Source organism: Bos javanicus, chromosome 8, assembly GCF_032452875.1.
Source record: "Bos javanicus breed banteng chromosome 8, ARS-OSU_banteng_1.0, whole genome shotgun sequence".
Lineage (NCBI taxonomy): Eukaryota > Metazoa > Chordata > Mammalia > Artiodactyla > Bovidae > Bos > Bos javanicus.
In genome coordinates, this window is record NC_083875.1 from 106,145,556 (window position 1) to 106,171,739 (window position 26,184).

At 50.1% G+C, this 26,184-nt stretch overlaps 1 protein-coding gene across 1 annotated transcript in view; it reads left to right on the plus strand.

Annotated features, from left to right (window-relative positions):
- The window catches only part of PAPPA (pappalysin 1), a 268,043-nt gene that overhangs the window by 170,132 nt on the left and 71,727 nt on the right, over nucleotides 1-26,184 (plus strand). The window contains exons 11-13 of the mRNA XM_061426652.1: nucleotides 16,202-16,315; nucleotides 17,229-17,364; nucleotides 19,520-19,733. Coding sequence (XP_061282636.1) covers nucleotides 16,202-16,315; nucleotides 17,229-17,364; nucleotides 19,520-19,733 — 464 coding nt within the window. The remainder of the gene's footprint in view (nucleotides 1-16,201; nucleotides 16,316-17,228; nucleotides 17,365-19,519; nucleotides 19,734-26,184) is intronic.

Consider the following 26,184-nt stretch of genomic DNA (forward strand, 5'->3'; position numbering starts at 1 on the left):
ACTGCTCATGGAAAGTTCAGGCAAGCGGCAGGTGTAGGACTGTTGAGAAGGTCATATTGTGGATCCCAGATCATGCCGGGATGGTTCCCATGGACCGTGTCTCAGAACAGCTGCTTCAACACCCTGCTCTTTTGCAGATGTGTGCTGCCTCGTCCAAGGGCCCCCTGGGGGAGAGCACCACTGCAGATGGCCCCTGTCCCCCAGAGAGCTCTGCAGCTGGGGTGGTGGACACGGGCGTCAGCAGCGGCCATTGGACATTTGATGGGCAAAGCCCCCAATTTGCATATCACTGTCCCTCCTGCTGAAATCTGGAGAGGAAGGCCAGAGAGAGATGCCATCCTCGTCCTTCAGAATGTGAGCCCTTCTTTGAGCCAGAAGGTCAGCAGGCTGCTGACAAAAGCATATGCCAGCCCTGTCCTCGGGTCCTTGTGTGCATCAAAGCATGGCATCCTTCAGAGCCTCTTCCTTGGAGAAATTGAACTGGGGCAGCCCTGCCAAGAGTACTACTGCTCTTCCAAAGCAAAGAGGAGAGGCACGCACGCGGTGCTTTCTAGCACTTCCTCCCTGGGTGATTGGAGGGGACCAGAAGACCCTGAGGTTTGTGGCAAAGGGCAGAACCCAAGACAAGGCACTCTGTGTGGCCGCCTGGGCACCAAGTAGGGCTCCCTGTGGGCAGTGTGACTTGTCCGCCGTCCTGGTCACAGCTTGGGGCACACACATCTTTATTAGGAAAGGAGGAGACAGCGAAGAAGGGGAAGGGAGAAAACAACACAAGACAACCTGGAAACTCCTAGTTTTATGAACTTGAGAAAGTCTTGTTCTTTTAACGCACAGCTGTTTTTAAGTGAAAAATCACTCCCTTGACCTTTCTTGAATAGGCCAGTGTGGTCAAGACTGCCATTAACCACTGCTCAGCTATGCTTAACCAAGGGTTTCAGTGACTGGGCACTGAGTTTGGACACGGTCACCATTTCCCTGATTAACCCATGCACATCTCAGGGATGCCAGAGTAGGCAACAGAGCAGTCTGGAGGCTTCCTTGGACAGCCTGTGTGAGTCTGAGTGGCTCTGAGCTGTGTTGGAGATTTCCACCTTCAGTGCTTTGCTCCTCAGTTGGCCGTGTCTCCCAATTCCACTCCCGAGCCTGTAGACAGGGCATTTTAGAGTAAAACTCACTGGATCTGTGTTCTTTGTCTTTGGTGTCTGATTTTCTGACACAGGCATTTGGGGTACTGGGTTTAGAGCAGACAGCATTGCTTGGCCCTGTTACTAGAATGGCAGTACCCTGGTATTCTGGTCTAGAACTGGAAGTGTTTCCATACTCAAAGTCCTATTTTAAAACTGACGATGCCCCTAAACTCTGAAATACATGTCAGATTCATATTGCTTCAGGATTCATATTGGAGGCTGGTGATGCCTCTGAATTTTCACCTCACGCTGCCAGTATCTCTGGGTTTCTGGGTTTCGATCCAGATTTGAGTCCACATTCTAGTTGAAGATAACAACACCATCTTGGTCTCTTTCAGAGTCTAGGCTGCTTGTATCCTGACCTAGAATTCATGAAATGTCATTCATTGCTTTCAGTACAATTGTTTTTTTTTAAAGAGATTTGGAAACACATAAAGTTAGCAATGTGATTTTTTAAAAAAATAGTAATGTCCTCAGAATTGTGTTTGCAGCAAAATTCTACATCTCGAACTTTATCCTTCATGCTTCTGCTATTGACATCATCTGGGAAACTGAGTTTGTCCTGGCTCAGCTGTGGCCCAGTTTTTCTCCTTCTCTTGCTTTTTTTTTCTCCAGCCCTTGCTCTCCAGCCTCTCGATATTAAGATTCGTCATTTCAGGCCCGGCGCTTGGGCACGGATTGTCTGGGAACTTCTTTTTTCCAGGTTCCTCTCAGGATGGGCGCTTGCTGGCATCATCATTTACCCTCCCCCCGCTCCACTTGGGTCTGGGACCTCTTTCAGGGAAGGGATTTTATCTTTATGGCCTTTTTTGCCCTTCTCTGGGATCCATGTTCCTTAGACATCATGAGATAAAGAACCTAACTCGTAATAAGTGTCATGTCAGTGTATATTGAATGAATGCATGAATGAATGAATTAGAGAGAAATATAAGAAGTACGTGAGCTTTGGCCAGAGCAAAATTTGAGTTTTCCAAAAGAAAACTGAGATCTCTGGAAGCACCCCCAAGCCCCTATCCCTCACCCCTAAAGAATTTTAAGAAGGTCCTGCAACCCACTCTTCTAACCCTGTCAGCATTTTAACTGCCCGAGGAGACACATGTACCGTGAAGTCACCCACGGACCATCTGGCTGGGGATCCCGTGTCCCTCCTCGGCTTCAGGAGATTACGTAAACTGGACAGCAGCCTCCAGATGTTAGCAGTTTCTGCTCATTTTTTTCCCCCTCCCTTTTCAACAACAATAATAATAATTAAAACAAACACGGGCCTCATCCCCTACCCGCACCCCTGAAATTACAAACAGGTGGGTCCAGATGCCCTCCCCATCCCAAAGCATAGTGTCGGAGCTGAGTCCCAAGCTTTGGGGAGCCCTGTCTTGCCCCAAGCCAGCCAGCCAGGCCAGCTGCCCTGTGGCTCCGGCCCCAGGCCCCAGAGCAGGCCCACGGCCATGTCATGAGAAGGGCCTCTGCTGGACTTTCCCTCTTTCTGGCTCCCACCCCCGAAGCCTTGGCCTCCAACTTAAATGGATGTATTTTGGAGGACTAGGTGGCTTAAGAGATTAGTAATGAGATCCCAAGTCTTTCAGTGCCGGGTCAGGAGTTCAGAGGCGGGCCTGGGTGACTGGTGAATGGCGTAATTACGGAGCCGGGAGCCGGCCTGTGGAGGGCCCCCGTGAAATGAGCCCGGCCCGGCCTCTAAAGGGACGAGTTGTCAGCCGCACAAAAGCCGACCGCCACATCCGACACTAATCACTCTCCCTTGTTAGAGGATTTACTAGCTGGAGGAGCCCGAGCCCCCTGCCCAGCGCCTCCTCGAAATGGGTGGGTGGGTTCCGGTGCTGAGCGCGCCCGAGGCCCGGCTCTGCTGTCTGGGAGATGGGAGATGGTGCTGACCCCGAGGGTCGGCGTGGTGAGAACCCCCATGTCGTACAAAGTCAGTGGCTGACCTGTGTCCTTTTGTTAACTGGCACTCCCACTGCCGTGGTGATTATTTCTTCCTCTCCCGTGGCCTCAGTTTTCCCTCCTGAAAATGGGCAATAGGACTCCCTTTCACAGTGAGACGAGGATGGAGCTGATGGCGGTGAAAGCCGGTGAGTGCTCACCGTCGCTGCTGTCATCGTCGCCTTCCTGCAAATCACCGTTTAGCCTAGGTGGGTCTCAGCTTCCTCATCTGTATCAAAGGAGGCAGACTTGTAGTACCACCGGTGGGAATCAGACCCGGACTTCACAGTCCTGATGGGTGTGGCTTAAGGATGCCATTGGTCGCCTTTGAAACTCAGGCTCCCTACCTGGAGAGCAGGTGAGGGTGGCAATTCCTGCCTTACGCAGGAAGGAGAGGATCTGGGCTTGGGACATAGTTGCTGGTTTAGGTGTTGGCAAAGAAAGTGTGTTTTGTCTCTGCCATTGATCATGGACACCTTCTGAGGCCCCTTGCATAAACACTTTTCCCTTAGAAGAAGGTTCCCTGAGTGTCTGTAAAATTAGGCCATTGAGTGAGTGGTTCCCAAGAATCAATTCTGTGGCTCTGAACCATGTCTTTTCTAAGAAAGTTGGTTTCCTCGCCTGTAAAAGCGTCAGGATGCTGTGTGACAGTGGTGTTTTAAGTGACGTCTTTGCACGTTTCCCCTTGAGAGCCTAGGCGTTTTTTCCAGGACCATTTGATCAGGCCAAGGGGCTTGTGCCCCAAACCATAGCATTCCAGACACATGTGGGAGGTGTGGGCCAGCAGGATATTAGACCCCTAAGGAGTGTGAAATGCCTAATGTGTTAGGGACAGACTCTGGGGGGCAACAAGGAACTAGCCACCCTGGAGCTGACCCCAAGGCCGGAGGGCATCTGACGCCAGGTTACCTTATCTGCGAGGGTCTCCTGGGTGGGGAGGCCCTGAGGTCTGCCGAGCGGAGGAGGTGACCACACCCCAGGCACCGCCCTATACGCAGGAGACGCTTCTTTGCTCGATTGTCCACAACAAATAATAAACCCTGAAATTGAAAGACAGGCCATCCAGCCTCCCCCTCCTCTTTCTGTCTTTTTAAGGCAGGTTTCAAAGGGGACGCTGTTCTGAGGGCCGGGGCTGGGGAGTGAGCACCGTTTCTAATGATCAGGAAAGAAAGCCTGGCTGTCCCCCCGCCTTTCTGTCTGTCTGTCTGTCTGTCTCTCCTGTCTGTCTCTCACTAGTCGTAGTAGTGGTTTAGTTGCTCAGTCGTGTTCGACTTTTTGTGACCGCATGGACTCTTTCACTAGTGTGTAAAATGGGGATTGGAGGAGGAAATGGAAAATGTGTTAATAGAAATTGGACGAGGGGATTGAAAGTGTGTGTGTGTGTGTATCGTGTAATGTTAACCGCAGTTATGGATACCTTTTAAGATATTTCGTGCGTTATACTCAGAGGGTCAGTTTGGAGGAAGGCGATCAGGATGGGCGGAGCAGTGAGTGGGGAACAGGACCCAGGCGGGAGAGGACCACAGTATTCCACAGCCAGTGAAGGAGGCCCTGAGCCAGAGTCGTAACATTTGGTGTCCACGTCACCTTCATGGAGACCAGGCATGCAGAGCTCGTGTTAGATGCCCGATACATATTAAGGATCAGTAACATCCCTGTGACCGGTGTCAGTTCATTCTTTATTCAGCTAGCTTAGTGCTTACTTTAGGCTTTCCCCTGGTAGCTCAATTGATTAAGAATCTGCCTGCAATGCAGGAGACCCGGGTTTAATCCCTGAGTCGGGACGATCCCCTGGAGAAGGACATGGCCACCCACTCCAGGATCCTTGCCTGGAAAATCCCACAGACAGAGGAGCCTGGCAAGCTATAGTCCACGGGGTCGCAAGAGTCAGATACATCTCAGCGACTAAACCGCTTGTGCTTAGTATTAAAGAGGTAGCAAGTAAGGCCTCATGCTTGCCCTCAGTGAACAAACAGCCAAGTTCAGGGGCTGCAGATAGGCCCACTTCCTGGGCCAGTCCTGAGCCAGGGTGAGTCTGTGGTCAGGGAGGCAGCAGGCCCAGGCTAAGGAGGTCTGTCCTGGGCAGGAGGTGGGGGGATGGCCACCCTGACCCTGCATGTGGGCCTTGAGCGTGCCGCTGGGCTCAGGGGCCATTGCGCTTCCTTGAGGTGACAGTCTCAGATTCTCACAGGGTGGTTTCAGGGAGGGAGCGAAGAAATGGAATCAGCCAGGCTCTGCAGTGCATTCTGCTAACGAGAGAGGTGGCTGTGAGTACCAGTTCTTTGCCATTGGTTTGTTCACGGCAGTCAGCGCCGGCTGAGCCTGGGTGGTAGCCGGATGTGGCTGCCCCACGTACTGGTGCTCCTGAACGGATGCTGGGTCTCTGGTGTCTTCCCGCATCCAGCGCTGGTCAAGGCCCCCAGAGACCCGGGCTTCTAGGTCAGACGTTGTCAGCCCTGAACCGCACGTGCAGCCTTGGAAAAGCCGCATCATCTCAACAAAGGCCACATTCAAGGAGCCCTGCCCAGTGACCTCCACTGGACACCAATGAAAGGGAGAGATCGATCAGGCGTGGGCAGTGGCCTCGAAGCTCGTGCGTGAGGACAGATGGGCGAGAAACCACAGCACGGCATGTTACACAAAGGCTGTGACGAAGCGTCCTCAGCACGTCCAGCCACAGGGTGGGGAGAGGGCGGACGTTGAGTCAGACCACTCGGCTTTGACCTCTACGTCCCAGGGGAGCGGCCAGTGCCTTCCAAACCTCAGAGCCCTTATCTCTCCAGGAGGGACACACACACACAAAATGGTCATTCCTCAGGGTTATTGTAAGGGTCAGAGGAGGTGATACACGGGGCAGCGTCAGTCCTGGGGGGCCGTCCTTAAGAGCTGGTCCCCTGTCCCTCCCCAACAGGAGCTCTCAGGAGGGAGCAGCATGTTCTCGAAGGAACAGTCAAGCCAGCTTTATAGAGGCAGCTTTATTTCACATTGACGACTCTGTCCGATCTCCCAAGGCCCCTTACAGCCTTCAGTCTTCAGAGCAAGGACCCCTGCCCACCTCTGCAGCCTTGCAGTTCTTGGGGAAATGGCTTGGCTTGGGGCCTGTAAACCTGAGGTTAACATGTGGCCCGAATAGGAATATTCTGAACCACTGCCTGGGGAGTGTGTGTGTGTGCGTGTGCGCACAAGTGCTTGTCGTGCATACACTTCTGCGCTTACATGCATTGTTATTGTCAGCATGCTCCCCTCCCTCTCCCTATTCCTTTTCCTCTCTTTTTCCATGAGACCCTTTCCCAGGTCCCTCTGGATTGAAAGAGGAAATTGGAGAAGATGGGCTCAAGGTTTGACGAGCACTTCCTCCATCCTGTGATTGACAAAAGAGCATGTAAATCTGTAAAAGTGAAATTCAGGAGAAACCTCCTGGCATCTCCCTTGTGTGGGAAAATGCCAGAACGCCCACTCCCCCTCTTCTCTCTCTATCCCCGCCTTTGTGTACATCGTGTGTGGGTGGAAGATAAACTGGATTTAAAAAACCCTTTGAAAGCAAGACATCGTTAACTCCTCTAATTGAAAGCAGTCTTCTGCAAGGGAGGAGGTTTGGAGGCGGGTGCTGGGTGTCGTGGCTGGCGGCGCCTGGTGTGGATGAAAGTCCTCAAGTCCTAGGGCCACAGAGGCCTCTGCTTCTGTCAGCTGAGAGCCAGCCCGGAGGACCGTGCAGCGCTGTTCTGGTCCCCACTGGGCTCTGTCCCCAACCTGTCTGTCAGGCATGATGGCTGGAATCAGATCTCTGAGGACTTTCCCAACTCAAACATCCGATGATCTCAAAGCTCTGGGAGAAGAACTTCCAGCTCTTTTGCAGCACACACAAAAAGGAAAGAAAAATAAAACAGAAAACACGTTGCTGGAATGACTGCAGTAAAATTTTAGGTTACTTCTCCAGTTGCCTTAGACAGAAATGCTGGCTGTGATAGGAGTTAGCTTTTGGCCTCAGGGTATCAGAGACATGGGATCCCTGAGCCAACTCAGACCTACAGGAGCATCATATTTCACTGCAGAATCGATACCTTTGCTGGAAGGAACTGGACATCAAAAGGTGGCAGAATGTCCGAACAGAAGAGCCCTTTGTGGTTCCATCTTACTCCATCTGCAAGCAGGAACGATGAATGTCAGAGAAAGTCAGCAACTGAGTCGGCTCTAGGACGCAGGTCCTGGAGCCTGGCAGCCCGAGGCTCTTTGAACCACACAGCCCCATCCCAGAACAGGCCTGGAAGGGCCTGCTTTTGTCTGCTGAACCATTCAGCAGACCAGGAGAAACAACCAGAAAAAACCCCAAGTCCAGTCTCTATAACAGCCCTGAGGCCATATGTAGACAAGCTCTCTTCAAACTATATCTACAGTTAGGAGTGGGGGCTGAGTTTGGGCCTGGATTTGAGTTTTGGTTCCACTAACTAGTTGTGTGACCTTCAGTGAACTTTGTTGTTGTTCAGTCGCTAAATCGTGTCCGACTCTTTGCAACCCCACAGACTGCAGCACACCGGGCTTCCCTGTCCCTCGCTAGCCCAGAGTTTGCCCAAGTTCAGTTCAGTCGCTCAGTTGTGTCTGACTCTTTGCAACCCCATGAATCGCAGCACGCCAGGCCTCCCTGTCCATCACCAACTCCCGGAGTTCACTCAGACTCATGTCCATCGAGTCAGTGATGCCATCCAGCTATCTCATCCTCTGTCGTCCCCTTCTCGTCCTGCCCCCAATCCCTCCCAGCATCAGAGTCTTTTCCAATGAGTCAACTCTTCGCATGAGGTGGCCAAAGTATTGGAGTTTCAGCTTTAGCATCATTCCCTCCAAAGAACACCCAGGGCTGATCTCCTTCAGAATGGACTGGTTGGATCTCCTTGCAGTCCAAGGGACTCTCAAGAGTCTTCTCCAACAACACAGTTCAAAAGCATCAATTCTTCGGTGCTCAGCTTTCTTCACAGTCCAACTCTCACATCCATACATGACCACTGGAAAAACCATAGCCTTGACTAAATCGACCTTTCTTGGCACAGTAATGTCTCTGCTTTTGAATATGCTATCTAGGTTGGTCATAACTTTTCTTCCAAGGAGTAAGCATCTTTTAATTTCATGACTGCAGTCACCATCTGTAGTGATTTTGGAGCCCAAAAAAATAAAGTCTGACACTGTTTCCACTCTTTCCCAATCTATTTCCCATGAAGTGATGGGACCAGATGCCATGATCTTTGTTTTCTGAATGTTGAGCTTTAAGCCAACTTTTTCACTCTCATCTTTCATTTTCAAGAGGCTTTTTAGTTCCTCTTCACTTTCTGCCATAAGGGTGGTGTCATCTGCATATGTGAGGTTATTGATATTTCTCCCAGCAATCTTGATTCCAGCTTGTGCTTCTTCCAGCCCAGTGTTTCTCATGATGTACCCTGCATATAAGTTAAATAAGCAGGGTGACAATATACAGCCTTCAATTTCCTTATAGATTAAATGGGTATAATAATAGCACCTATCTTACCTAGCCATCATTGAAGACTGCATGCTTTCATACGTACAGAGTCCTGAAAGCAGTGCCAGCAGACAACAGGCACTCCACATACCCTGCTGGCGTTATTGGTGTTCATGGGGCACCTCTTGTGTCCTGTCTGCTGGGCAATTTGCTGGGATTTATTTGAGAGTAAATGAAACATGGTTCTCACCTTGGAAGCCTTCAGAGTTTAAAGGGATAAGACTGAGCTCTAAACAACTATAATCCAACCTGACAAGCGCTGTAACGGAGGCATATATAAAGAACTATATGGACACATAAGAGGGAGCAATTAATTCTGCCTGGGGGGTGAGCAAAGGCTTTCAGAGGAGGGGTGATATTTGAGACTGGCTTTGAAGCATGTGTCGTGTTTCACGAAATGGGCCATCATCAAGTGCCATGAGGGAAGTGGGGGTGGGGAGGGGGAAAGAAACTGGGCACAAGCCTCACGATGGTGGAGTCTGCGGCGTGCGGGAGGAAGGGCAGTCCAGTGGGAAGGGGGCACCCGTGTGCTCCTGCGCGGGTGGAGCACAGCTGGCTGTGCACCTGGGGATGTGACCGAAACAGCTCCTCAAGGCCCTTGTAAGCTGCGTCTAGGGAAGTTTCCATCCTGTGGTCCAGGGGCAGCCACGGATGGGGTGAGAACTAGCAGGGCGATACGATGCATTCTTCGTTGTGAAAGCGAATTATGGGAACCTCTGGAGCAGGGATGGAGCAGTGGTAATGAATGTGCCTACCAGTGTAGGAGGCACAGGTTTGATCCCTGGGTTGGGATGATCCCCTGGAGTAGAAAATGACAACCCACTCCAGTTTTCTTGCCTAGAGAATCCCATGGACAGAGGAGTCTGGCAGGCTACGGTCCATAGGGTTGCAAAGAGTAGGACAAGACAGAGTGCGCATGCATGCACACACACACACACACACACACACACACACACAGGAGCAGGGAGAGGGTGTGGAGTGACTGGAGTTGAGGAGAGTGGTCCTCAGGATCTACTTCTCCATCAGAGGAAGCAGAGGTTTTAATCAAAACAGCAATTGAGCTGCCATGTGGTTGAGTCCACAGAACGTGGACTCAGAGTCCAGCATCCTGCTGTTACACACAATTGGATATGTGAGCTTGAAAGAGTCATTGAAAGCTTCCGTGCCTCCTTTCCTCATCAGAAAAATGGGATAATTCCAGCCTACCTGAATAAATGAGAGGATTAAATGATACTGTGCCCATAAGACCTTGGGAGATAGTATTTCTGTGGGTGTTCTTAAGCTGCTGGGGCACCACTGCACTTCACAGATGGAGAGACAGGATGGAAGAGATGTCCAACTGATAAGTGGCAGATAGAACTGGCCCACGTCCCCTGTGTCTCTTGGTTTCTATTTTTAAAATGAGCACAGATACCTCTGAAGATGACAGAGTCTGAGGCAGTGTGCTAAAGATGAGACTTTCCCCTTCAAGGTCAAGGGGAAAGGGGTTTGTTCACACCCTTGGTTCCTGCACTAAGATGAGGTTGAAAGGCAGTGACTTGCCCAGCTTCCATCAAAGACATAGAGCTGGGCTTCCTGCAGAAGCGAGTGACATGGACACCGAGATTGCTGCTATGAATCCTTGGGTAAGGGGAGAAATCTCACTAGGTATGGTTCTGCGTAAGGGAGGGAGTCTTGAGAGGGTGTAGAACACAGGAGAGAACAGGCATCGGTTCTGGGGCCAGAAAGTCATTGTTTTCATATCAGGTTTGCCACTTACTTGCTGTGATGTATTGTGCAAGATACTTGCTCTCCCGCGACCACTGAAAAAGAAATGCTCCCAGTTGATAACCTACTTAAGTCCCGCTAACTCTTAAGCTCTAAAATGTGGAAGCTTATGAGTGTTGCTGCTTAGAGGTAAGAGTAGAAGAAAGTACAGCTAGACACCTTCCCCTGGCTGTTGGGAAGAATCTCCCCAAAGGTAAGCTGGGCTGTTTATGAATGGAAGAGAGCCCCTCATCTGCGAAGTAATCAAGAAGATGCTGGGTAATTCCTTCTCTTACCCTGAAAAGACTTAAGTGAAGATGCTTGCCACATCTGTTCTTTGCATGGCATCATTACATGAATTTCTCTTACCCCCCTTCACTGGATCATATATTTCTTACTGTATTCAGTCATTTATTAATTTATTGATTCATTCATCCAATCACTTATTTGTTCAGTCACTTAACCATTTGTTAATTATTCATTCATTCAGTGAATATCAATGTCAGTCATTCAAAATAATATTATCTGTTTTATTTCAGTAGATTGTGATGAGAACACTTAAAAACAAATCTGCCCTCCTAAGTTTTTATGGGCACAACACAATAATAGTGACTATGTTGCTGTTGTTTAGTCTCTAATTGTGTCTGACTCTTTGTGACCCCGTGGACTGTAGCCCGCTGGGCTCCTCTGTCCATGGGATTTCCCAGGCAAGAATACTGGAGTGGGTTGCCATTTCCTTCTCCAGGGAATCTTCCTGACTCAGGGATCAGACCCACATCTCCTGCAAGTCTCCTGCATTGCGGGTGAATTCCTTACCACTGAGCTACCTAGGAAGCCCCATTATTGATTATAAGTATAGTGTTATATAGCAGATCTGTTAAAATTTTAATCAACTTGCTTAACTGAGACTCCATTGTTGATTTATACGTTGATTTATAAACGTATAGCAACTCCTTTGTCCCTTTCCCTGCTGCCCCTGGCAGCTCCCATTCCACTCTTCAGTTCTGTGGGTTTAGCTATGTTAGGTAGCTCATGTAAGTGGAACCGTGCAGTATTTGTCTCGTAGTGACTGCCTAGGTGCACTTAGAATGGCCTTGAGAGTCCTCTGTGTAGTCAAATGTAGCGTATTTCCTTCTTTTTTCAGGTTTGATACTGTTCTGTTGTGTACCCACCGCATTTAGTTTATCCGTTTATCTGTTGATGACGTTTAGGTTGTTCTCACATCTTGGCTGTTGCAGATAATGCTGCCATGAGCATGGGAGTAAAAATGCAGCACGATTACTGTCAGCTAGAGGAGACGCTCTCCTCTCCTCTCTAGAAGAGCCTAGAGACCACGATGCCTCTAGAGCCTCCGGGGTGCATCCCACAAACCAGTGAGTGATGTAAAGGAAGGGAGGAGAGTTTGTTCATACCAGTAGGACAGAGAGAGTCAAAGGTTGCTGTGTTCACCTCCCTGCCATCACTGGGCTTTGGTCATCTCTTGACCAAGGGGTCAAGCTCGAATCCTTGGCATCATTTGAAGGATTTGTGTCTAGAGACCAGGAGGGAGAGCAGAATGACTCTGCCTGGGATTGAAGAGAGGTGGAGATTGGGAAGGGAGAGGGGGTGAGAGAGGTTGGGAAGGTTGCTGAAGACACTGGTTGGAGAGAGAGGATGAGTAAAGAGCAGCCTGGGGCGACGATGGGAGAGCATGAGCCCACACGGGGTGAGCACTGTCACCCCCTACTCACTCCCCCACGACATGCCCAGTAAAGTCTACACTGCTCAGTAAGACTTTGTGGAATTGGATTTGCCTTTTTAGAAGGTACAAAACATGGGTGGCTGAAAGCAGAGCACCTGCATAGAATCAGCTATCTTGGGGATCACACTTAGATATGTGCCCCTCCTTTTGCCCAAGGGTAAGGCTCTTCTCCTCTCAGAGAGAGCCCCGTGTGCCAGCCCCCTTCCATCCATGGCTGCTGAATGAGCCCCCCGCCATTTCCTCTGTAACCTTCCCCCACGTCCCCAGGAACATAGATGATTTTAACATCGGCTGGGGCTTCGGGCAAAGGTTCAGCTACATCTGTTTGTTCCTCTCTGATCTGCTTTGACTGTCCATGGTCAGGATCACAGCCAGCCCGAAACAAACACAGCACTAAATAGGAAACCAGGAGAATAAAATAACAGCACTACATCCCTCTAAGCCCTGTCTGGTGCTGATAGAGTTGATGAGATAAGAGGAAATTGTGTTTAAGCAGTAAGAGGGCTCTGTTCATGTCGGAGACTTCTCTGACCCTGCTTGCTGTAGATTCAGAGATAAGCCCCGGGCTCAGCACTCCAGAGATGCGCTCCACCACGCTCTGCTGGGGGACAGGCAGCTAAGAACACAAGGGGAAAGAATTCCAAAAGGATACATGTCGAATCGCTGGCCTGGATTTCAAATGCCATAGATAGTTTATGCGATGTCTCGCACTGTTGTAAAATGTAACCCAATCCCCTGGCGGATCTGCCTGAGCTCAGTCTCCGTTGTTTTTGAGAAAAATAAATAAACTTGAAAAAGTCTGCCAGCCCATTAAATTGGCTATGTTTTACCCACAGCCTCCTCGGTATTAGGCTTCTAGGGATTTAAATAGCTGAAGTCATCACCTAATTTCTGGCCAATGAGATGGTTGATTCTTGGCACCTTTACTCTCCTTAGGAAGTTACCTGTGACATTCAGGAAAATAATACTGTATTCCCAGGACCCACTGACACCTTGGGGAAGGGTGAGGGGAACTTTGGCAGTGAACAAGTTTCAGTACTTTTCTGTGTTTTAAAGCAATGAAGCTCTCAAACGAAACAATACAGGGCATCTTGATATATAAAACAGATGGGTGAAGATGCTTTGGTTGAAACAGTGGAGCAGGAGCTAAACACATCTTCCCCCATCCTGATGCCCAGACTGACACCTCCAAGCAACCGTAGGAACCCACAGGTGACACCTTGAAAGGCCATGACCTAATCCAACATTCAGATGTGAAAGATAGCCTGAGGTCCAAAGGTGGGAGACAGCTGGTCCGCAATTACACCCCGAATGTTGAGGGAGTTGGAACCAGGACCAGGTATCTTAACCCAGCTCCCCGTTGCAGGAACTCCCCGGGTGACGGTGTGATTCTCCAAAGTTGGTTAAGACACTTTTCTTCTTCTATTTGATATTTCAAGGATGAACTGAAGATGTTAACTTTAAGGAAACTGGGTGAAGCGTATATGAAACTCTTGGTATTTCTTCCTTTGCAAGTTTCCTGTAAATATAAAATTATTCCAAAACAAAACATTTATTTTAAAAGAAAGCGTTGCAGCTTGCAATTGTGGATTACAGTGCGACCACGTGTTTCAGCTTGATTTTGATCAGTGAATTTGATGTGCAACTTTCCATGCTATTTTTAATTCTTCTACACTCATCTGTATGACTCCCGGGGTATAGTCTAACTTCATTTGATTTTAATAAATAGAACCCTAATGTACTTACCCACGTATACCTCATTCTTTATTCATTCCATGTTATGCTTTTGCAATCCCTCTATGTTGTCATCTATGAACTCACAAATAGGGCTTCCATTTTTCTTGGCCAGGGTCCATATTGAATCAGGTGTCAAATATTCTCAGGATCATCCCCACATTTGAATCTCTTTCAGTCCTCTTCCTAATATTCTTTTGCTTATGGAATCCTAACATGTGAATGTATCATCTTTACTCACCCCTTCTTCAACAGGGGAGCATATAAACTATCCCTGATTTTTTAAAAATTTATTTGTTTTTAATTGAAGGGTAAATGCCTTACAGGATTGTGTTGATTTCTACCAAACATCAACATGAATCAGCTATAGGTTTACCCGTGTCCCCTCCCACTGGAACATCCCTCCCACCTCCCTCCCCATCCCACACCTCTAGGTTGTTACAGAGCCCTGGTGTGAATCCCCTGAGTCATACATCAAATGCCTTTGGGCTGTCTGTTTTACGTATGGCAATGTATGTTTCCATGTTATTCTCTCCATGCATCCCACCCTCTCCTTCCTGACTCCATAGCCGTGTCCATAAGTCTGTTCTCTGTCTCCATTGATTCTCTGCATATAGGTTCATCAGCACCATCTTTCTAGATTCCATATACAGGCGTTAACATACAATATTTGTTTTTCTTTTTCTGACTTACTTCACTCTTTATAATTAGCTCTAGGTTCATCCACCTCATTAGGACTGACTCAAATGCATCCCTTTTTATGGCTGAGTAATATTCCACGGTATGTCTGTACCACAGCTTCTTTATCCATTCATCTGTCAATGGACATCTAGGTCACTTCCATGTCCTCTATTGTAAATAGAGCTGCAGCGAACATCGGGGTACACGTGTCTTTCAGTTTTGGTTTCCTCAGGGTATATGCCTAGTGGTGGGATTGCTGGGTCATATGATGGTTTTATTCCTAGTTTTTTAAGGACTCTCCATGCTGTTCTCCATAGGGGCTGTATCAATTTACATTCCCACCAACGGTGCAGAAGGGCTCCCTTTTCTCCACACCTTTTCTTAGCATTTATGGTTTGTAGGTGTTTTGATGATGGTATATCCCTGATCTTTCGCTACTTTAGATATTGCTGGAATGGATAGTCTTGATCCTTGTATATATATATTTTTTTTCCTTTCCTTTTTTTTTTTTTTTTTGTTTTACATGTGTATGTTTGTTTGTGTAATTGACATTAGATCCTCTCACTTTTTTTCTCATAGCTTATAAGACCTTAGAGATCTCTCGGTTAACCTTACTTTTTAGGCGAGTCACCTGAGACCCACAGATCTGGAATGACAGGCCCAAATTCCCAGAGAATATTGAGAAAGGAGTCACCATAGAGATGCAAGGAAAAACACTAATTTGGGATGACCTTTTGCCAAGAGTCTGACGTAGCTCGAGAGTATCGTGGCTGCTCCTCTCCGTTTCCATCACAGTTCTTTTCTAGTCTACAGCTGACAGATTGCCTGCACACGTTGTCACCCCAAGCTCCTCCCACTGTCTCCCTTGTCTGATGTCTTGTCCCAGAGTGTTTGACCAATTGCAGTTACTCAATAAATAGTATTGGAATGAATGATTAAACCAGTGGGATGAAATGACATTGGGACAGGAAATTCCTCAGTTTGAAGAATTCTCCTCATCTCTACATGCTTCATGTTTCTTGGAATGTCATTTGGTATATCTGTCATTGAGACTGAGGGGCTGTGTGTGTGTGTGTAGATACGACACACATACCCAAACGGTGGGGCCGATATTCTTTGGGGAGAACAGATGCTAACGCTGTTCCGGTCTGTGTCATTAATCTGGCTCTGAGCACAATTTACAGATTTGTCCTGAAGGGATGCTTGGTATTCAGCGTCCGTGACAGATTCAGGGCCTCAGGCCTGCCTTTCTGCCGCTTTCCCCAAGTTCTGATTATACCAGGCAGCTCATCATCCTGGGCTTCTGCTTTCTTCTGAGCCTTTACTTCTCTTCCTTCCATGGGCAATACCCTCCCATCTGCAGCCACCCTATTCTTCCAGACCCGAATCAGGTGTCAACTCCTCCAGGACCTGTCCCCACAAGAACTTCTCTGACGTCTCTACCACCCAAATGTGTTATCCCTTCTTTCCTGAATACCACTGAAGATCTTCTCATCTGCATTATTAGAATGTGGGCACCTGGAACAGACTCTTGTCTGTTCATCACTGTTTCTTCCTGCAGTGTCAAGAACAGAATAGGTGGATAGTGAGGTGTTGTTGAGTTGAATTTAATTCAACCTCCAAGACCCTCTAAGACATCTGTTTCCCTTTATTTATTTATTTTTCCAGGTGTGTCGGACCAAGGTGATCGATCTCAGCGAAGGCATTTCCCAGCATGCCTGGTACCCATGCACCATCAGCTACCCATATTCCCAGCTGGCTCAGACCACTTTCTGGGTCCGGGTAAGTCAAAGCTTTGAGAGCCTCAGCCTGTCCAGCAGAGGCCCCCAGGAAACACTGTCTCCCTTGGCCCTTTCGTAGGCTGGTTTTGTCTACCTGCTGAGGGTGTTAATGGCAAGGACAGAAAGCAAAACAGTTAGCAGCAGGATGCTTCCTGGAATGGAATCCCTTAATTGCTCATGGGATGCCTTCAGTCAGTCTTGTTTTGGCCGAGAGTTTAGATATCATTTAGATGTCGTTCTTTTAAGCTGCCTTGCCTTGAAGTCTTCCCTGAGCCCTACAGGGAGAAGGAACTGTCCTTTTGCTTCTAGTCCTCCACGCGTGGCCCACTGTCGGATGGCACTCGTCATGTGCCGTGGTATTCTGTAGCTGTCGCGGGCCCGTCTTCCCGACTGTGGACTGTGGTCGTTCCGAGTGTTGTTAGTGTGTGTTGCTCACCTGCGTTGAACTCCACCATCCACAGAAATGAAAGGCATGCCTTGTTTACCTTCGTCTCCTCGATGCCTAGTCCAGAGATTGGTCAGCACAGAGCAGTGATGAATAATAAGCCTCATTTCATGTGGTTTTAGTGTGTGCTGGACGTCTGAGTATCTTCCCGGAGCCTCCCAGGCATCCTGTGATGTATCTATTTACAGATCCGTGACTTAGAGGTGAAGGAATTTAGGCCCAGAGTGGCTCAGCCATCACTGGGCATCACACAGCTTGAAAAGAGCAGAGCCAAGATTGGAACCGTCTCTGACCTCAGAGGCTATGCTCTTTGCTCTGAGGTTTCACTGTCTCCCTGTTCCCACCATGGACCGTGATCAGTTGTCCAGCTCCCGAAATGGAAGATTCTTCTCAAAACCCTGCCCCGGGGCTGCCCCACCACCGCGTGCCTAGCTGCACGGCTGAGCCTCCTACGTCTTCTGCATTTCAGGCATACTTTTCTCAACCAATGGTCGCTACAGCCGTCATTGTCCACCTGGTGACCGATGGGACCTACTATGGGGACCAGAAGCAAGAAACCATCAGCGTCCAGCTGCTTGATACCAACGAACAGAGCCACGATCTAGGTGAGTGTATGGCTTGCCCTTGCTACCTGCCTCCCCATCTGCCCGTGCGTGGTTTGTAAGGATCGGCTGAGAATGAGTTCTCGCCTCCCGTCGCCTCTTCTTGGGGTTGTTTCCCATCAGGGTGTCTTCAGATCAGGATAAGTATGTGTGTACACCTAGAAAAGCCCGAATCGGATGGGGATGAGGGAAGAGATTCAGGTCAAAGTCCTCTTTTCAGTAGGTCCCTTCTCCCGCAATGCCTTCACCCTCAGGCATCCTAGCAGATCTCAGAGGACCCTGGGAAGGAGACTGAGTAAAGATGCTTTTCCATTATATGTATCATCACCTGAGACCCAAAGAGACACGTTGAGAGGCCTGGGTCACATGGCCAGAGCCAGTCAGTAAGCAGGAAAGCCGGGTTTTCAGAAGCATCGCCCACTGCCCTTCACCCTGTACCCAGGAGCGTCCATGATAGCAAATGAGCTCTCACTTGAGATGTGGTGACCCGTGCCGAGCACAAGACCCCACACTCAGAAAGCCCCACCATCCCCTTCCACACTGCCCAGACACCCTGCCCCGTCTACTCTGGAATTCCAGGCCTGTGCAGAAGTCCCGGCTTCAAAGCTGTGCCCGTATGATTCCACAAGGAGCTCGTTTCAAAGCCCCATAGGAAGCAAGCTCGCCAGGGGTTACGTCAGGGTCAAGCCACAGCTCAGGCAGTGGGGAGGGGTTTTGTTTTGTTTTTATGTTTACTTATTTGGTCAGTTTTCAAGGCATGGGGGAAATGCGTTAATAAGGAAGGGAAAGGAAACCCCTCTGGATTTATCCAGATTCCTGGGAAATGTCCCTAAGCAAGAAGCAAATATTTTCATAGCTGTCCTGGCATCGCAAAGGGCTCTGTGGAGAGGTTTTCAGAGCAATGGGAAAGACTCGGGCTCCAGCAGAGATCCTTGGATCCTGCTATTTGATGCCCGAGTGTCCATCTGTCCCTCCGCATCGGCTCCCCTGTCCTGCATCCTCAGCACCCTGGCATTCGCATGGAGGCTCTGTGGTTCTATGCCAGTGGGCCACAGATGCAGACCTGCTCGACTGGGAGCCTCACGCCCAGCAGAACAGGACTCCCAGTGCTTGGTCAGGATGATCTCACTTTTTAGAGGTAGACACTGAGTGTCAGGGGCTTGGTGAACTCACATAGTAAAGAAGTGAGTATCTGTTATCTGTGTCAGTCGCTCAATCGTGTCCGACTCTTTACAACCCCATGGACTGTAACCCACAAGGTTTTCCTGTCCATGGGATTCCCCAGGCAAGAATACTGGAGTGGGTAGTCATTCCCTTCTCCAGGGGATCTTCCCAGTCCAGGGATCAAACCCAGGTCTCCTGCATAGCAGGCAGACTCTACCACTTGAGCTGTCAGGGAGACCCACTAAGCCAAGACCTGATGTCCATCGAACACCAAAGCCAGCTTTGGTTTTCCCAACTCCAACCCACCCCATCATTCTCCTCCCTTCCCTTATGTACCTTCTCTCCCCGCCCTACTCACTCCCCACCACTTTTCAAAGCCTGGGACTTCTAGAAAGAACTGAGAGCTTCTGGGTGAAGCCGTTTGGATTCTCCTTGGACTCTGTGTGGCACACTGTTCTGGGTCCCCCTGGAAAGCCGCCTTCTGCCACGTTTCTGCCTCTCCTCTCTGCCAAAGGGGTGCAGAGGTCCTTACCGCACAGGGCTGGTCCCAGCTTCCTAGCTTAAAAATGAGAGGAGGCTTTTTTTTTTACCCCAACAATGACCTATTTCTGTGAATTGTTTCCCTCATCTTGATGACTGCCTGAAAACTAGCAGCTCAGACCAGCCAAGCCCTCAAGCAAGGTGGGAGGGAAGTGAGTGCCAGTGAGGCTTGGCCCAGGGGTGGCCCTTTGGTGGGGAGGGAGGGGCTGTGGGCGCTAGGTGAAGGGAGAGCTTAGGGAGCGGCGAGGCGAGGGGATTGGAAAGATTTGGAGCCAAGAGAAAAAGGCAGACAAAGAAACTTTCAATCAAACTCAAAATCCCCACTGGCCACCCAATGGTGCTTTTGTGCAGTGACATGAAAGGGTCTGGGGGCTTCGGGAAGGGCCCATTGGGGAGGGCGTGACTGGCCTTGAGTAATGAGCCTGGCCCCCCGGCCCTCTGTCTCCCCTGACAGGCTTCCACGTCCTGAGCTGCCGGAACAATCCCCTGATTATCCCTGTGGTCCATGACCTCAGCCAGCCCTTCTACCACAGCCGGGCGGTACGCGTGAGCTTCAGTTCACCCCTGGTCGCCATCTCGGGGGTGGCCCTCCGCTCCTTCGACAACTTTGACCCCGTCACCCTGAGCAGCTGCCAGAGAGGGGAGACCTACAGCTCTGCCGAGCAGAGGTAAGGCACCCTGGGTCTGCGTGCCGGGGTGGACCCTGGAGCCGGGCGGCCATGGGTGTTGCAGGAAAAAGTCTGTGTGTTTCTCCCTTCTCCATCGTCTGGCCTCTGGCCGGCTCTGCCTTGGGGCTTGAGAGGACCCCACGACTCTGAGCTCCAGGGGGTGCTGGAGGGCAGTAGAGACGGCTGTGGGAGGAGGACCTCTTTCACCTTGTTCGAGGTCCCAGTGCTGACGCCGACCTGCAGGGTGACCTTGGGAGAGTCACTTTCCCTCTCTGGACCTCAGCACCCTCATCTGAATAAAGTGAGGGGTGGTGGATTAGCTGTCTTCCAGCTCTGAAATACTGGAACATTCTGCTTCCTAAGTAGCACAGGCAAGAGGCATAACCCTCCTGGGAGATGTCCCCAGCGGTCCTGGTGTCTGTCTTTTAACCGCACGGCTCTGCGGTGCCTTTGATCTGTATCTGTTAATATACCTAGTGTTGAGCTAGGAGAGGGGGATCCTTCCTGGAAAAAATATGAGCTGTAGTGACACTCTGACCTGGATTTGAATCTGCCCCTTCCCGACTGTCGCACTGCACTTGGGTGAGTCTCAGTTGTCTCCTTTGGAGTAATATCTACCCGGCAGGGTGGTCATGAGAGTTAAAGATGTGCTGCAGATGCAAGTGTTCCTGGAAACTCTCAGGAACTGTGCAAAGATAATGTGTTCATAGTGTTGATCACCACTTGCTGATGTGATGCTGATGCTTTTCTGTGCAGAATTCCACATAAAGTTCTTAGAGTTGAGCTGGAAGAAGCCTCGGAGCTCATCTAGTATATCTGCATTGTCCAAACTTCCGTGGTACCCTCTGGGTTTTCAGAACGGGAAGGGCTGGTCCAGAGTCACACAGCATCTCTGACGTTTGTTTAAAGAGTTGGGGGTCTCAGTGGGCTTCCCCAAAGCAAGGCCCTCTGAAGGGCAGTTCAGCCCTGCCCTGTATACCTGGGAGAAGGACAGAAAGAGGAGTGGGGAGAGGGGACCCCAGCCTTTCCCACGCCCCTGCTACCAGAGGACACAAAAGGTGGTTGCAAAACCCACATTGTTTTGCACCCACTGTCTCTAGCTTCTGTTGTGCAAAGTCTGTCGCAATCCTTCAGAGGCAAAAGAGCTCCTTAAATATCATTCATTGTTGTATTTCACCCTGAGAGGGCTTTTTCATCCCTGCCTCTCCAGACTATAAAAATAAGTTAATTCTCAGAACCCAGGGAAACAATGTCGACGGAAAATGCAAATCCATCAGACCCTCTCTGCAACGCTTTCCCATCCCTAACCAGCCACCAAGACCATCCCCGAGTTGACTGAGGCCAGCGCTGACTTCTTTGAATCCTTCATTAGCAGTTCTTGTGTCCCAAGTAAACAGTAAGAAGTGTTTAACCTTGAAAACAAGTCCATCAATAAGTATGTGTTGAGTCCTTCGACCTCTCATGGAAACACACAGAGCTGGGGCAGGACGTTGCCCTGTCTCTGGCTGGTGGTGGGATGGGGAGCCCGACCCCTCTCTTCTCTGGGCCTGTCTCCCAACATGTGAAACGATAGCAGTGACGGATCTGTGTTCTGTGTGGCTCCTTCCACTTGGAACAGTCTGGGATTCCCAAGAGGTAGGAGCGGTGAGAGGGAAGAGGAGGGGACCCACATTGATTTCATTATCTTATTCATTATCTCACCTGTCTGGTGAGGTATGGACAGAGCGACTGAGCCAAGACTGTCCAGAGAGTGGGAGGTAGGATCTCACTTTGTCCGCCCCTAAGAGCCACACTCTGCTCACCAGGACCAGGCTCATCCAGGAGAGAAGAGGGCTTCCCAGGGCTCCTCTCTTGTGCGCACTCGTCAGTGGGATGGAGTGGAGCGATGGAGGCGCAGCTCCCGGGGCCAGCTGGCTGGACCCTGAGCTCCCTGGGTCTAAGAGAGGCTGCTCCTCCTGAATGCCAGGGCTGTGGGGAGGGAGTGGGGCGGGGAGTCGGGGAGGACCGCAGCTGCTCCTGGGGTGCTGAAGAGGGATTTACCCTAACAGACAGGACTGTGCAAACGCGCAAATGCATTAAAACAAACAAACCAGGAGGAAAGAAAAGAAAAATAAGCAACAAGTGTAAAAAGCCGCGGGATGTTTTTCTTCATTCTCGAAACAGCAAGGTAAATAGCATGCCTTTTTATAGCTCAGCTGCTCTAGTGGAAATGGCCCACTTGACTCTCAGCTGCTTCCCAGGTAGTAAAGTGTGGCCCCCACCCACCCCAACACACCCCTTCCTCTCCCCACTCAGAGCCCCACTCCCATCTCCTCCCCATCTGTTCTTCTGGCTCTCTTTCCTCCTTCCTGTTCCTCCATCTCTTCCCCTTTCTCCTCTCTCATCCTCTTTTCCCTCCTCGCTTTCTTTCTCTTCTCCTGAGGGCAACGTGATAGCTGGTGAGCTGCCAGGGGAGAAACCTCATCACGGCAAAATCAGTCCAGCCGTGTGTGTTCTGACCCAGATTCAAGGGTCTCTGTCCCCGTGCGGAACTTGGGAGTAAATTCAGAGACCCAGGAGAACAGGATCCGGTTCCAAAGGAGAGGTTCAGTGGTGGAATTCTAGCTGAGTTCCAGCTCCACACCAAGAAGGGAAAGTGGGAGGGAAGGCAGCCCTCGTGATGGTTGGGGGGAAGCTATGAGGCTTCTTCAGTGAGAAAAGGGACCGTCAGGAGCTGAGGCTTCAGGGGTTGGACGCACACACACGCACGCACGCACGCGCCATTGTCCAGCCTATAGTTACACAGAGATTGAGCAGTTTAGTATAACATTCAGTGGGCCGTGTGTTTAGAAACTTGGCGTCTTCCCTTCCCTCCCCTCTTTCCTTCCCCCCTTCCTCCCCTCCCTCTCATGTGTTGCATTCTCTTCCTTTCTCTACCTCAAACTTTTCCCACTTTTTCCATGTCGGAGCACCCAGAGAGAGGCAGCTCTGATTGACAGCTAGCCTTTAGAGGACCAACCTTCAGTTCAGTTCAGTTGAGTCGCTCAGTCATGTCCGACTCTTTTCGACCCCATGAACCACAGCACGCCAGACTCCCCTGTCCATCACCAACTCCCAGAGCTTACCCAAACTCATGTCCATTGAGTCGGTGATGCCATCCAACCATCTCATCCTCTGTCATCCCCTTCTCCTCCTGCCTTCAATCTTTCCCAGCATCAGGGTCTTTTCCAATGAGTCAGCTCTCCGCATCAGGTGGCCAAAGTATTGGAGTTTCAGCTTCAACATCAGTCCTTCCAATGAACACCCAGGACTGATCTCCTTTAGGATGGACTGCTTGGATCTCCTTGCAGTCCAAGGGACTCTCAAGAGTCTTCTCCAACACCACAGTTCAAAAGCATCAATTCTTTGGCACTCAGCTTTCTTTATAGTCCAACTCTCACATCCATACATGACCACTGGAAAAACCATAGCCTTAACTAGATGGACCTTTGTTGACAAAGTAATGTCTCTGCTTTTTAATATGTTGTCTAGGTTGGTCATAACTTTCCTTCCAAGGGGACAATAAATTCTTTGTGTGACTAGACTCACTCCTTGCAGCCAGAGTGAACTTAGTCTGGTAGTTATTGGTAGTGGTGGCATCAGAGTGGGTGCCTACAGGCTGGAACCAAGAGACCCTGGAGTCTGTGCCCTGACTGGGGGCTCTCTAGGAATCTGTCTGGAAGATTGGGAGCACAGAAGGAAGCTTCTCACGGCCGGACAGCCCAGGCCTCAGGTTGTCCCCAGGTCTACCCAGTGTCCCCACCCTCGAATGGATCAGCACCTCACGGAACATCTATTGGGAACAGCTAGCCTGGGGGCTATGCCTGCAAATGGAACTTCTGCGCCTAAGCACGCGCCCGTATCACCTGTATGGATATGCCTGACTGTTCTCTAAGATGCTGTCCAACCACCGCCACCTGCCCCCCCAGCCCTGGCCTGCCTGTCAGAACCCCTGTTCCTCCATATCCTTGTCAAAACGTCGGATTATCAAAGTCTACTTGTTCCCTTTCCAGCGGGCTCTGAAATTATACATCTCCATGGTTTTGTCCACACCCTGACTTGACCCCTGGAAGCTAGGAGGCATGAAGAGATTCTTTGGGTTCTTACCCTTATTTGAGGATGGAAAACCTAAGGTCCAGGCAGGGAAAGTATTTTCCAAAGTCGCCCCAGTGGGTTAGGATGCAGAACCACACGACATTGGAATCCAGGTCTTGGGACTTCCAGGGCAAAGCTCTCCCCGCCCCTGCCCCATGCTCCCCCACCCCCCGCCATCATCAGAGGTATCAAAACAGCTGTCCCAGAGGCCCCAGCAACTTGTGGTTTTTTTGGCCCTTGTTTGACATGTTTTTAAATTACTTGTAACAGTTAGCTATCAAGAGAGTACAGAGTAAAGCCCAGAATCCATTCCACTCTTAAACACATCACAAGATTTGGAACATTGGGCCCACTCAGATCCTGGGACGGGAGACTCCCACTGGCCACCCCCCACTCAGCTCACCTGGCCATTCAGATGGTCGGCCGGACCCTGTAGCTGCTGACCCTGCCTCCCAACGCTGCACCCACCACACCACCGGCTCGTTTCTAGAATTCCAGGGAAGAAGAGCCTGTTGGGATCGCTTCCTGCGTAGCCTCATTGCTGGGCAGAAAAACGAGTCCTACCTTGCTGACTCTTTCTCAGTCTCACTTCCCAAGTGACCCTGTGGCAGTTGTGCCGAGAGCATTTCCCCTCCATTTTCCAGTGTGCTTGTGCTGTCTTTTTGGGTGTCCCCAGCCGAGCTGCTCAGAAAGATTTATAAAGCAGCTGCCTGTTTACTGCCCCCACCGCCCCCTGGCATAATGCAGCTAAGCAACCACAGGAGTTAAGCCATGTGTCAAGGGGGAGCCAGGAGCGGAGCCCTCACCAGGCCTTTGACCTCTGGCCTCCTCTCTCCCAGTTGAGGGGTACACAGGCATCCCACGTTATGCACAATCGGGGGCCCTTTCAGTTGACTGTGGGGGGTGACAATGGGAGGACTGTCAGATCCCTTAAGGATCTGCCTCTGTATGAACTTGAGTCTCTACGTAAATAACTTACATAAGTATAAGAAGAAAAGACAGTTCGTAAGTACCTGATTATCTTTGCATAGGGCGGGGATGGTGCCTCGTGTACCTTTGCCCGGGTGTGCGAATTTTATTGGTAACATTACCAATATCCCTTCCCCCATTGGGATCAATCACTCTCCTCCCTTCTGAGAAGTGGCTTTCTTTTTCTTTTCCCCCCTTCTTTTGTTATTTTATGATAGCCCATCGCTGGTGAAATCCCTCCCCGCTCCTTTTCTCTTTTAATGAAGGCAGAGGCTTTTGTTTTGTTTTCCTTGTTTTGATTTTTGTTTTTGTGTTTCAGAAATGACAGAGCTGTGTCAGGGAGTTATTGGGAGGGGCCGCTGGGGTGATGTTTATCATTTTGGGGCAATGTGTTCACACAGCCCTTTTCAGCTAACAGGACAATGAAGGGAAGAGCAGGGACTTAGGGTCAGAGAGGCAGATCTACACCGGAATCCTGTCCACACCAAGTGCCTTTGGGCAAGTGATTTAAACTTGCTTAGACCTAATCTCTTCTTCTCACAAATGGGAATAATAACCCTACCTCATGGAATTACAATGAGGATGCGGGTAAGATGATGTAGGTAAAACACAGCTGCCAATACCTGGGGTGTAGTGCTTCCTCATCCCCTTTCTTTCCTGTCCTCAAGCCTATAAGCCAGGTGCAGACGAATGTCCTGAAATGCAGGGAGGCCGAATTCCCTAAGATACATTCCAGAGGACCCTAGTCCTAAGAAACGTGCCACGGGGAAAGGCTGTCAGAGCTCAGGAAGTTATGCATGCATTAGTCCCTTCTGGAAACCCAGCATATTAGAATTCAAGGTTCTGAGAAGTCCTGCAATGGAGAAAGGTGGCTGATCATCAGCTCTCCCCATTTGAACAAAGCCTTTTTTTGGTCAGGCAGCCCATGTGAATAGGGGATGTTTTCCTTCTGTAGTAGGAGGAGCCAGAGGAGAGGGACGTCCTTCTCGTGGTACATCATAGTTTCCATAGCATTTCTATGCATGGGCCTTTCTGTTCTGCAAACAGGCGGAGCTCCAACCTGTCCTGGACCTTTGCACGTGCCCTTCGCTCTGCCTGGAATTCCCTCTGCACCAAACCTTCACGTGGCTGATCCCCTTCGTGTCATCCGAGTCTCAGCTCAGGTGTCCCTGGAAGAGGCTTCCCCGACCCCTCTGTGCAGAGTGTCCCGCCAACCCCTCTCCCAGGTGGCGCCCTCTGTAGATTCACCTGGGTTAGTGCCCCTACTGTATGCGCTTTCCCGTCTAAAACTGGCCTATTCATGACTTGCCTTTGGCACGTGCCCTCCCTCCTCAAACCCAGAGCATTTACACTGGTGTCCGCCATGCAG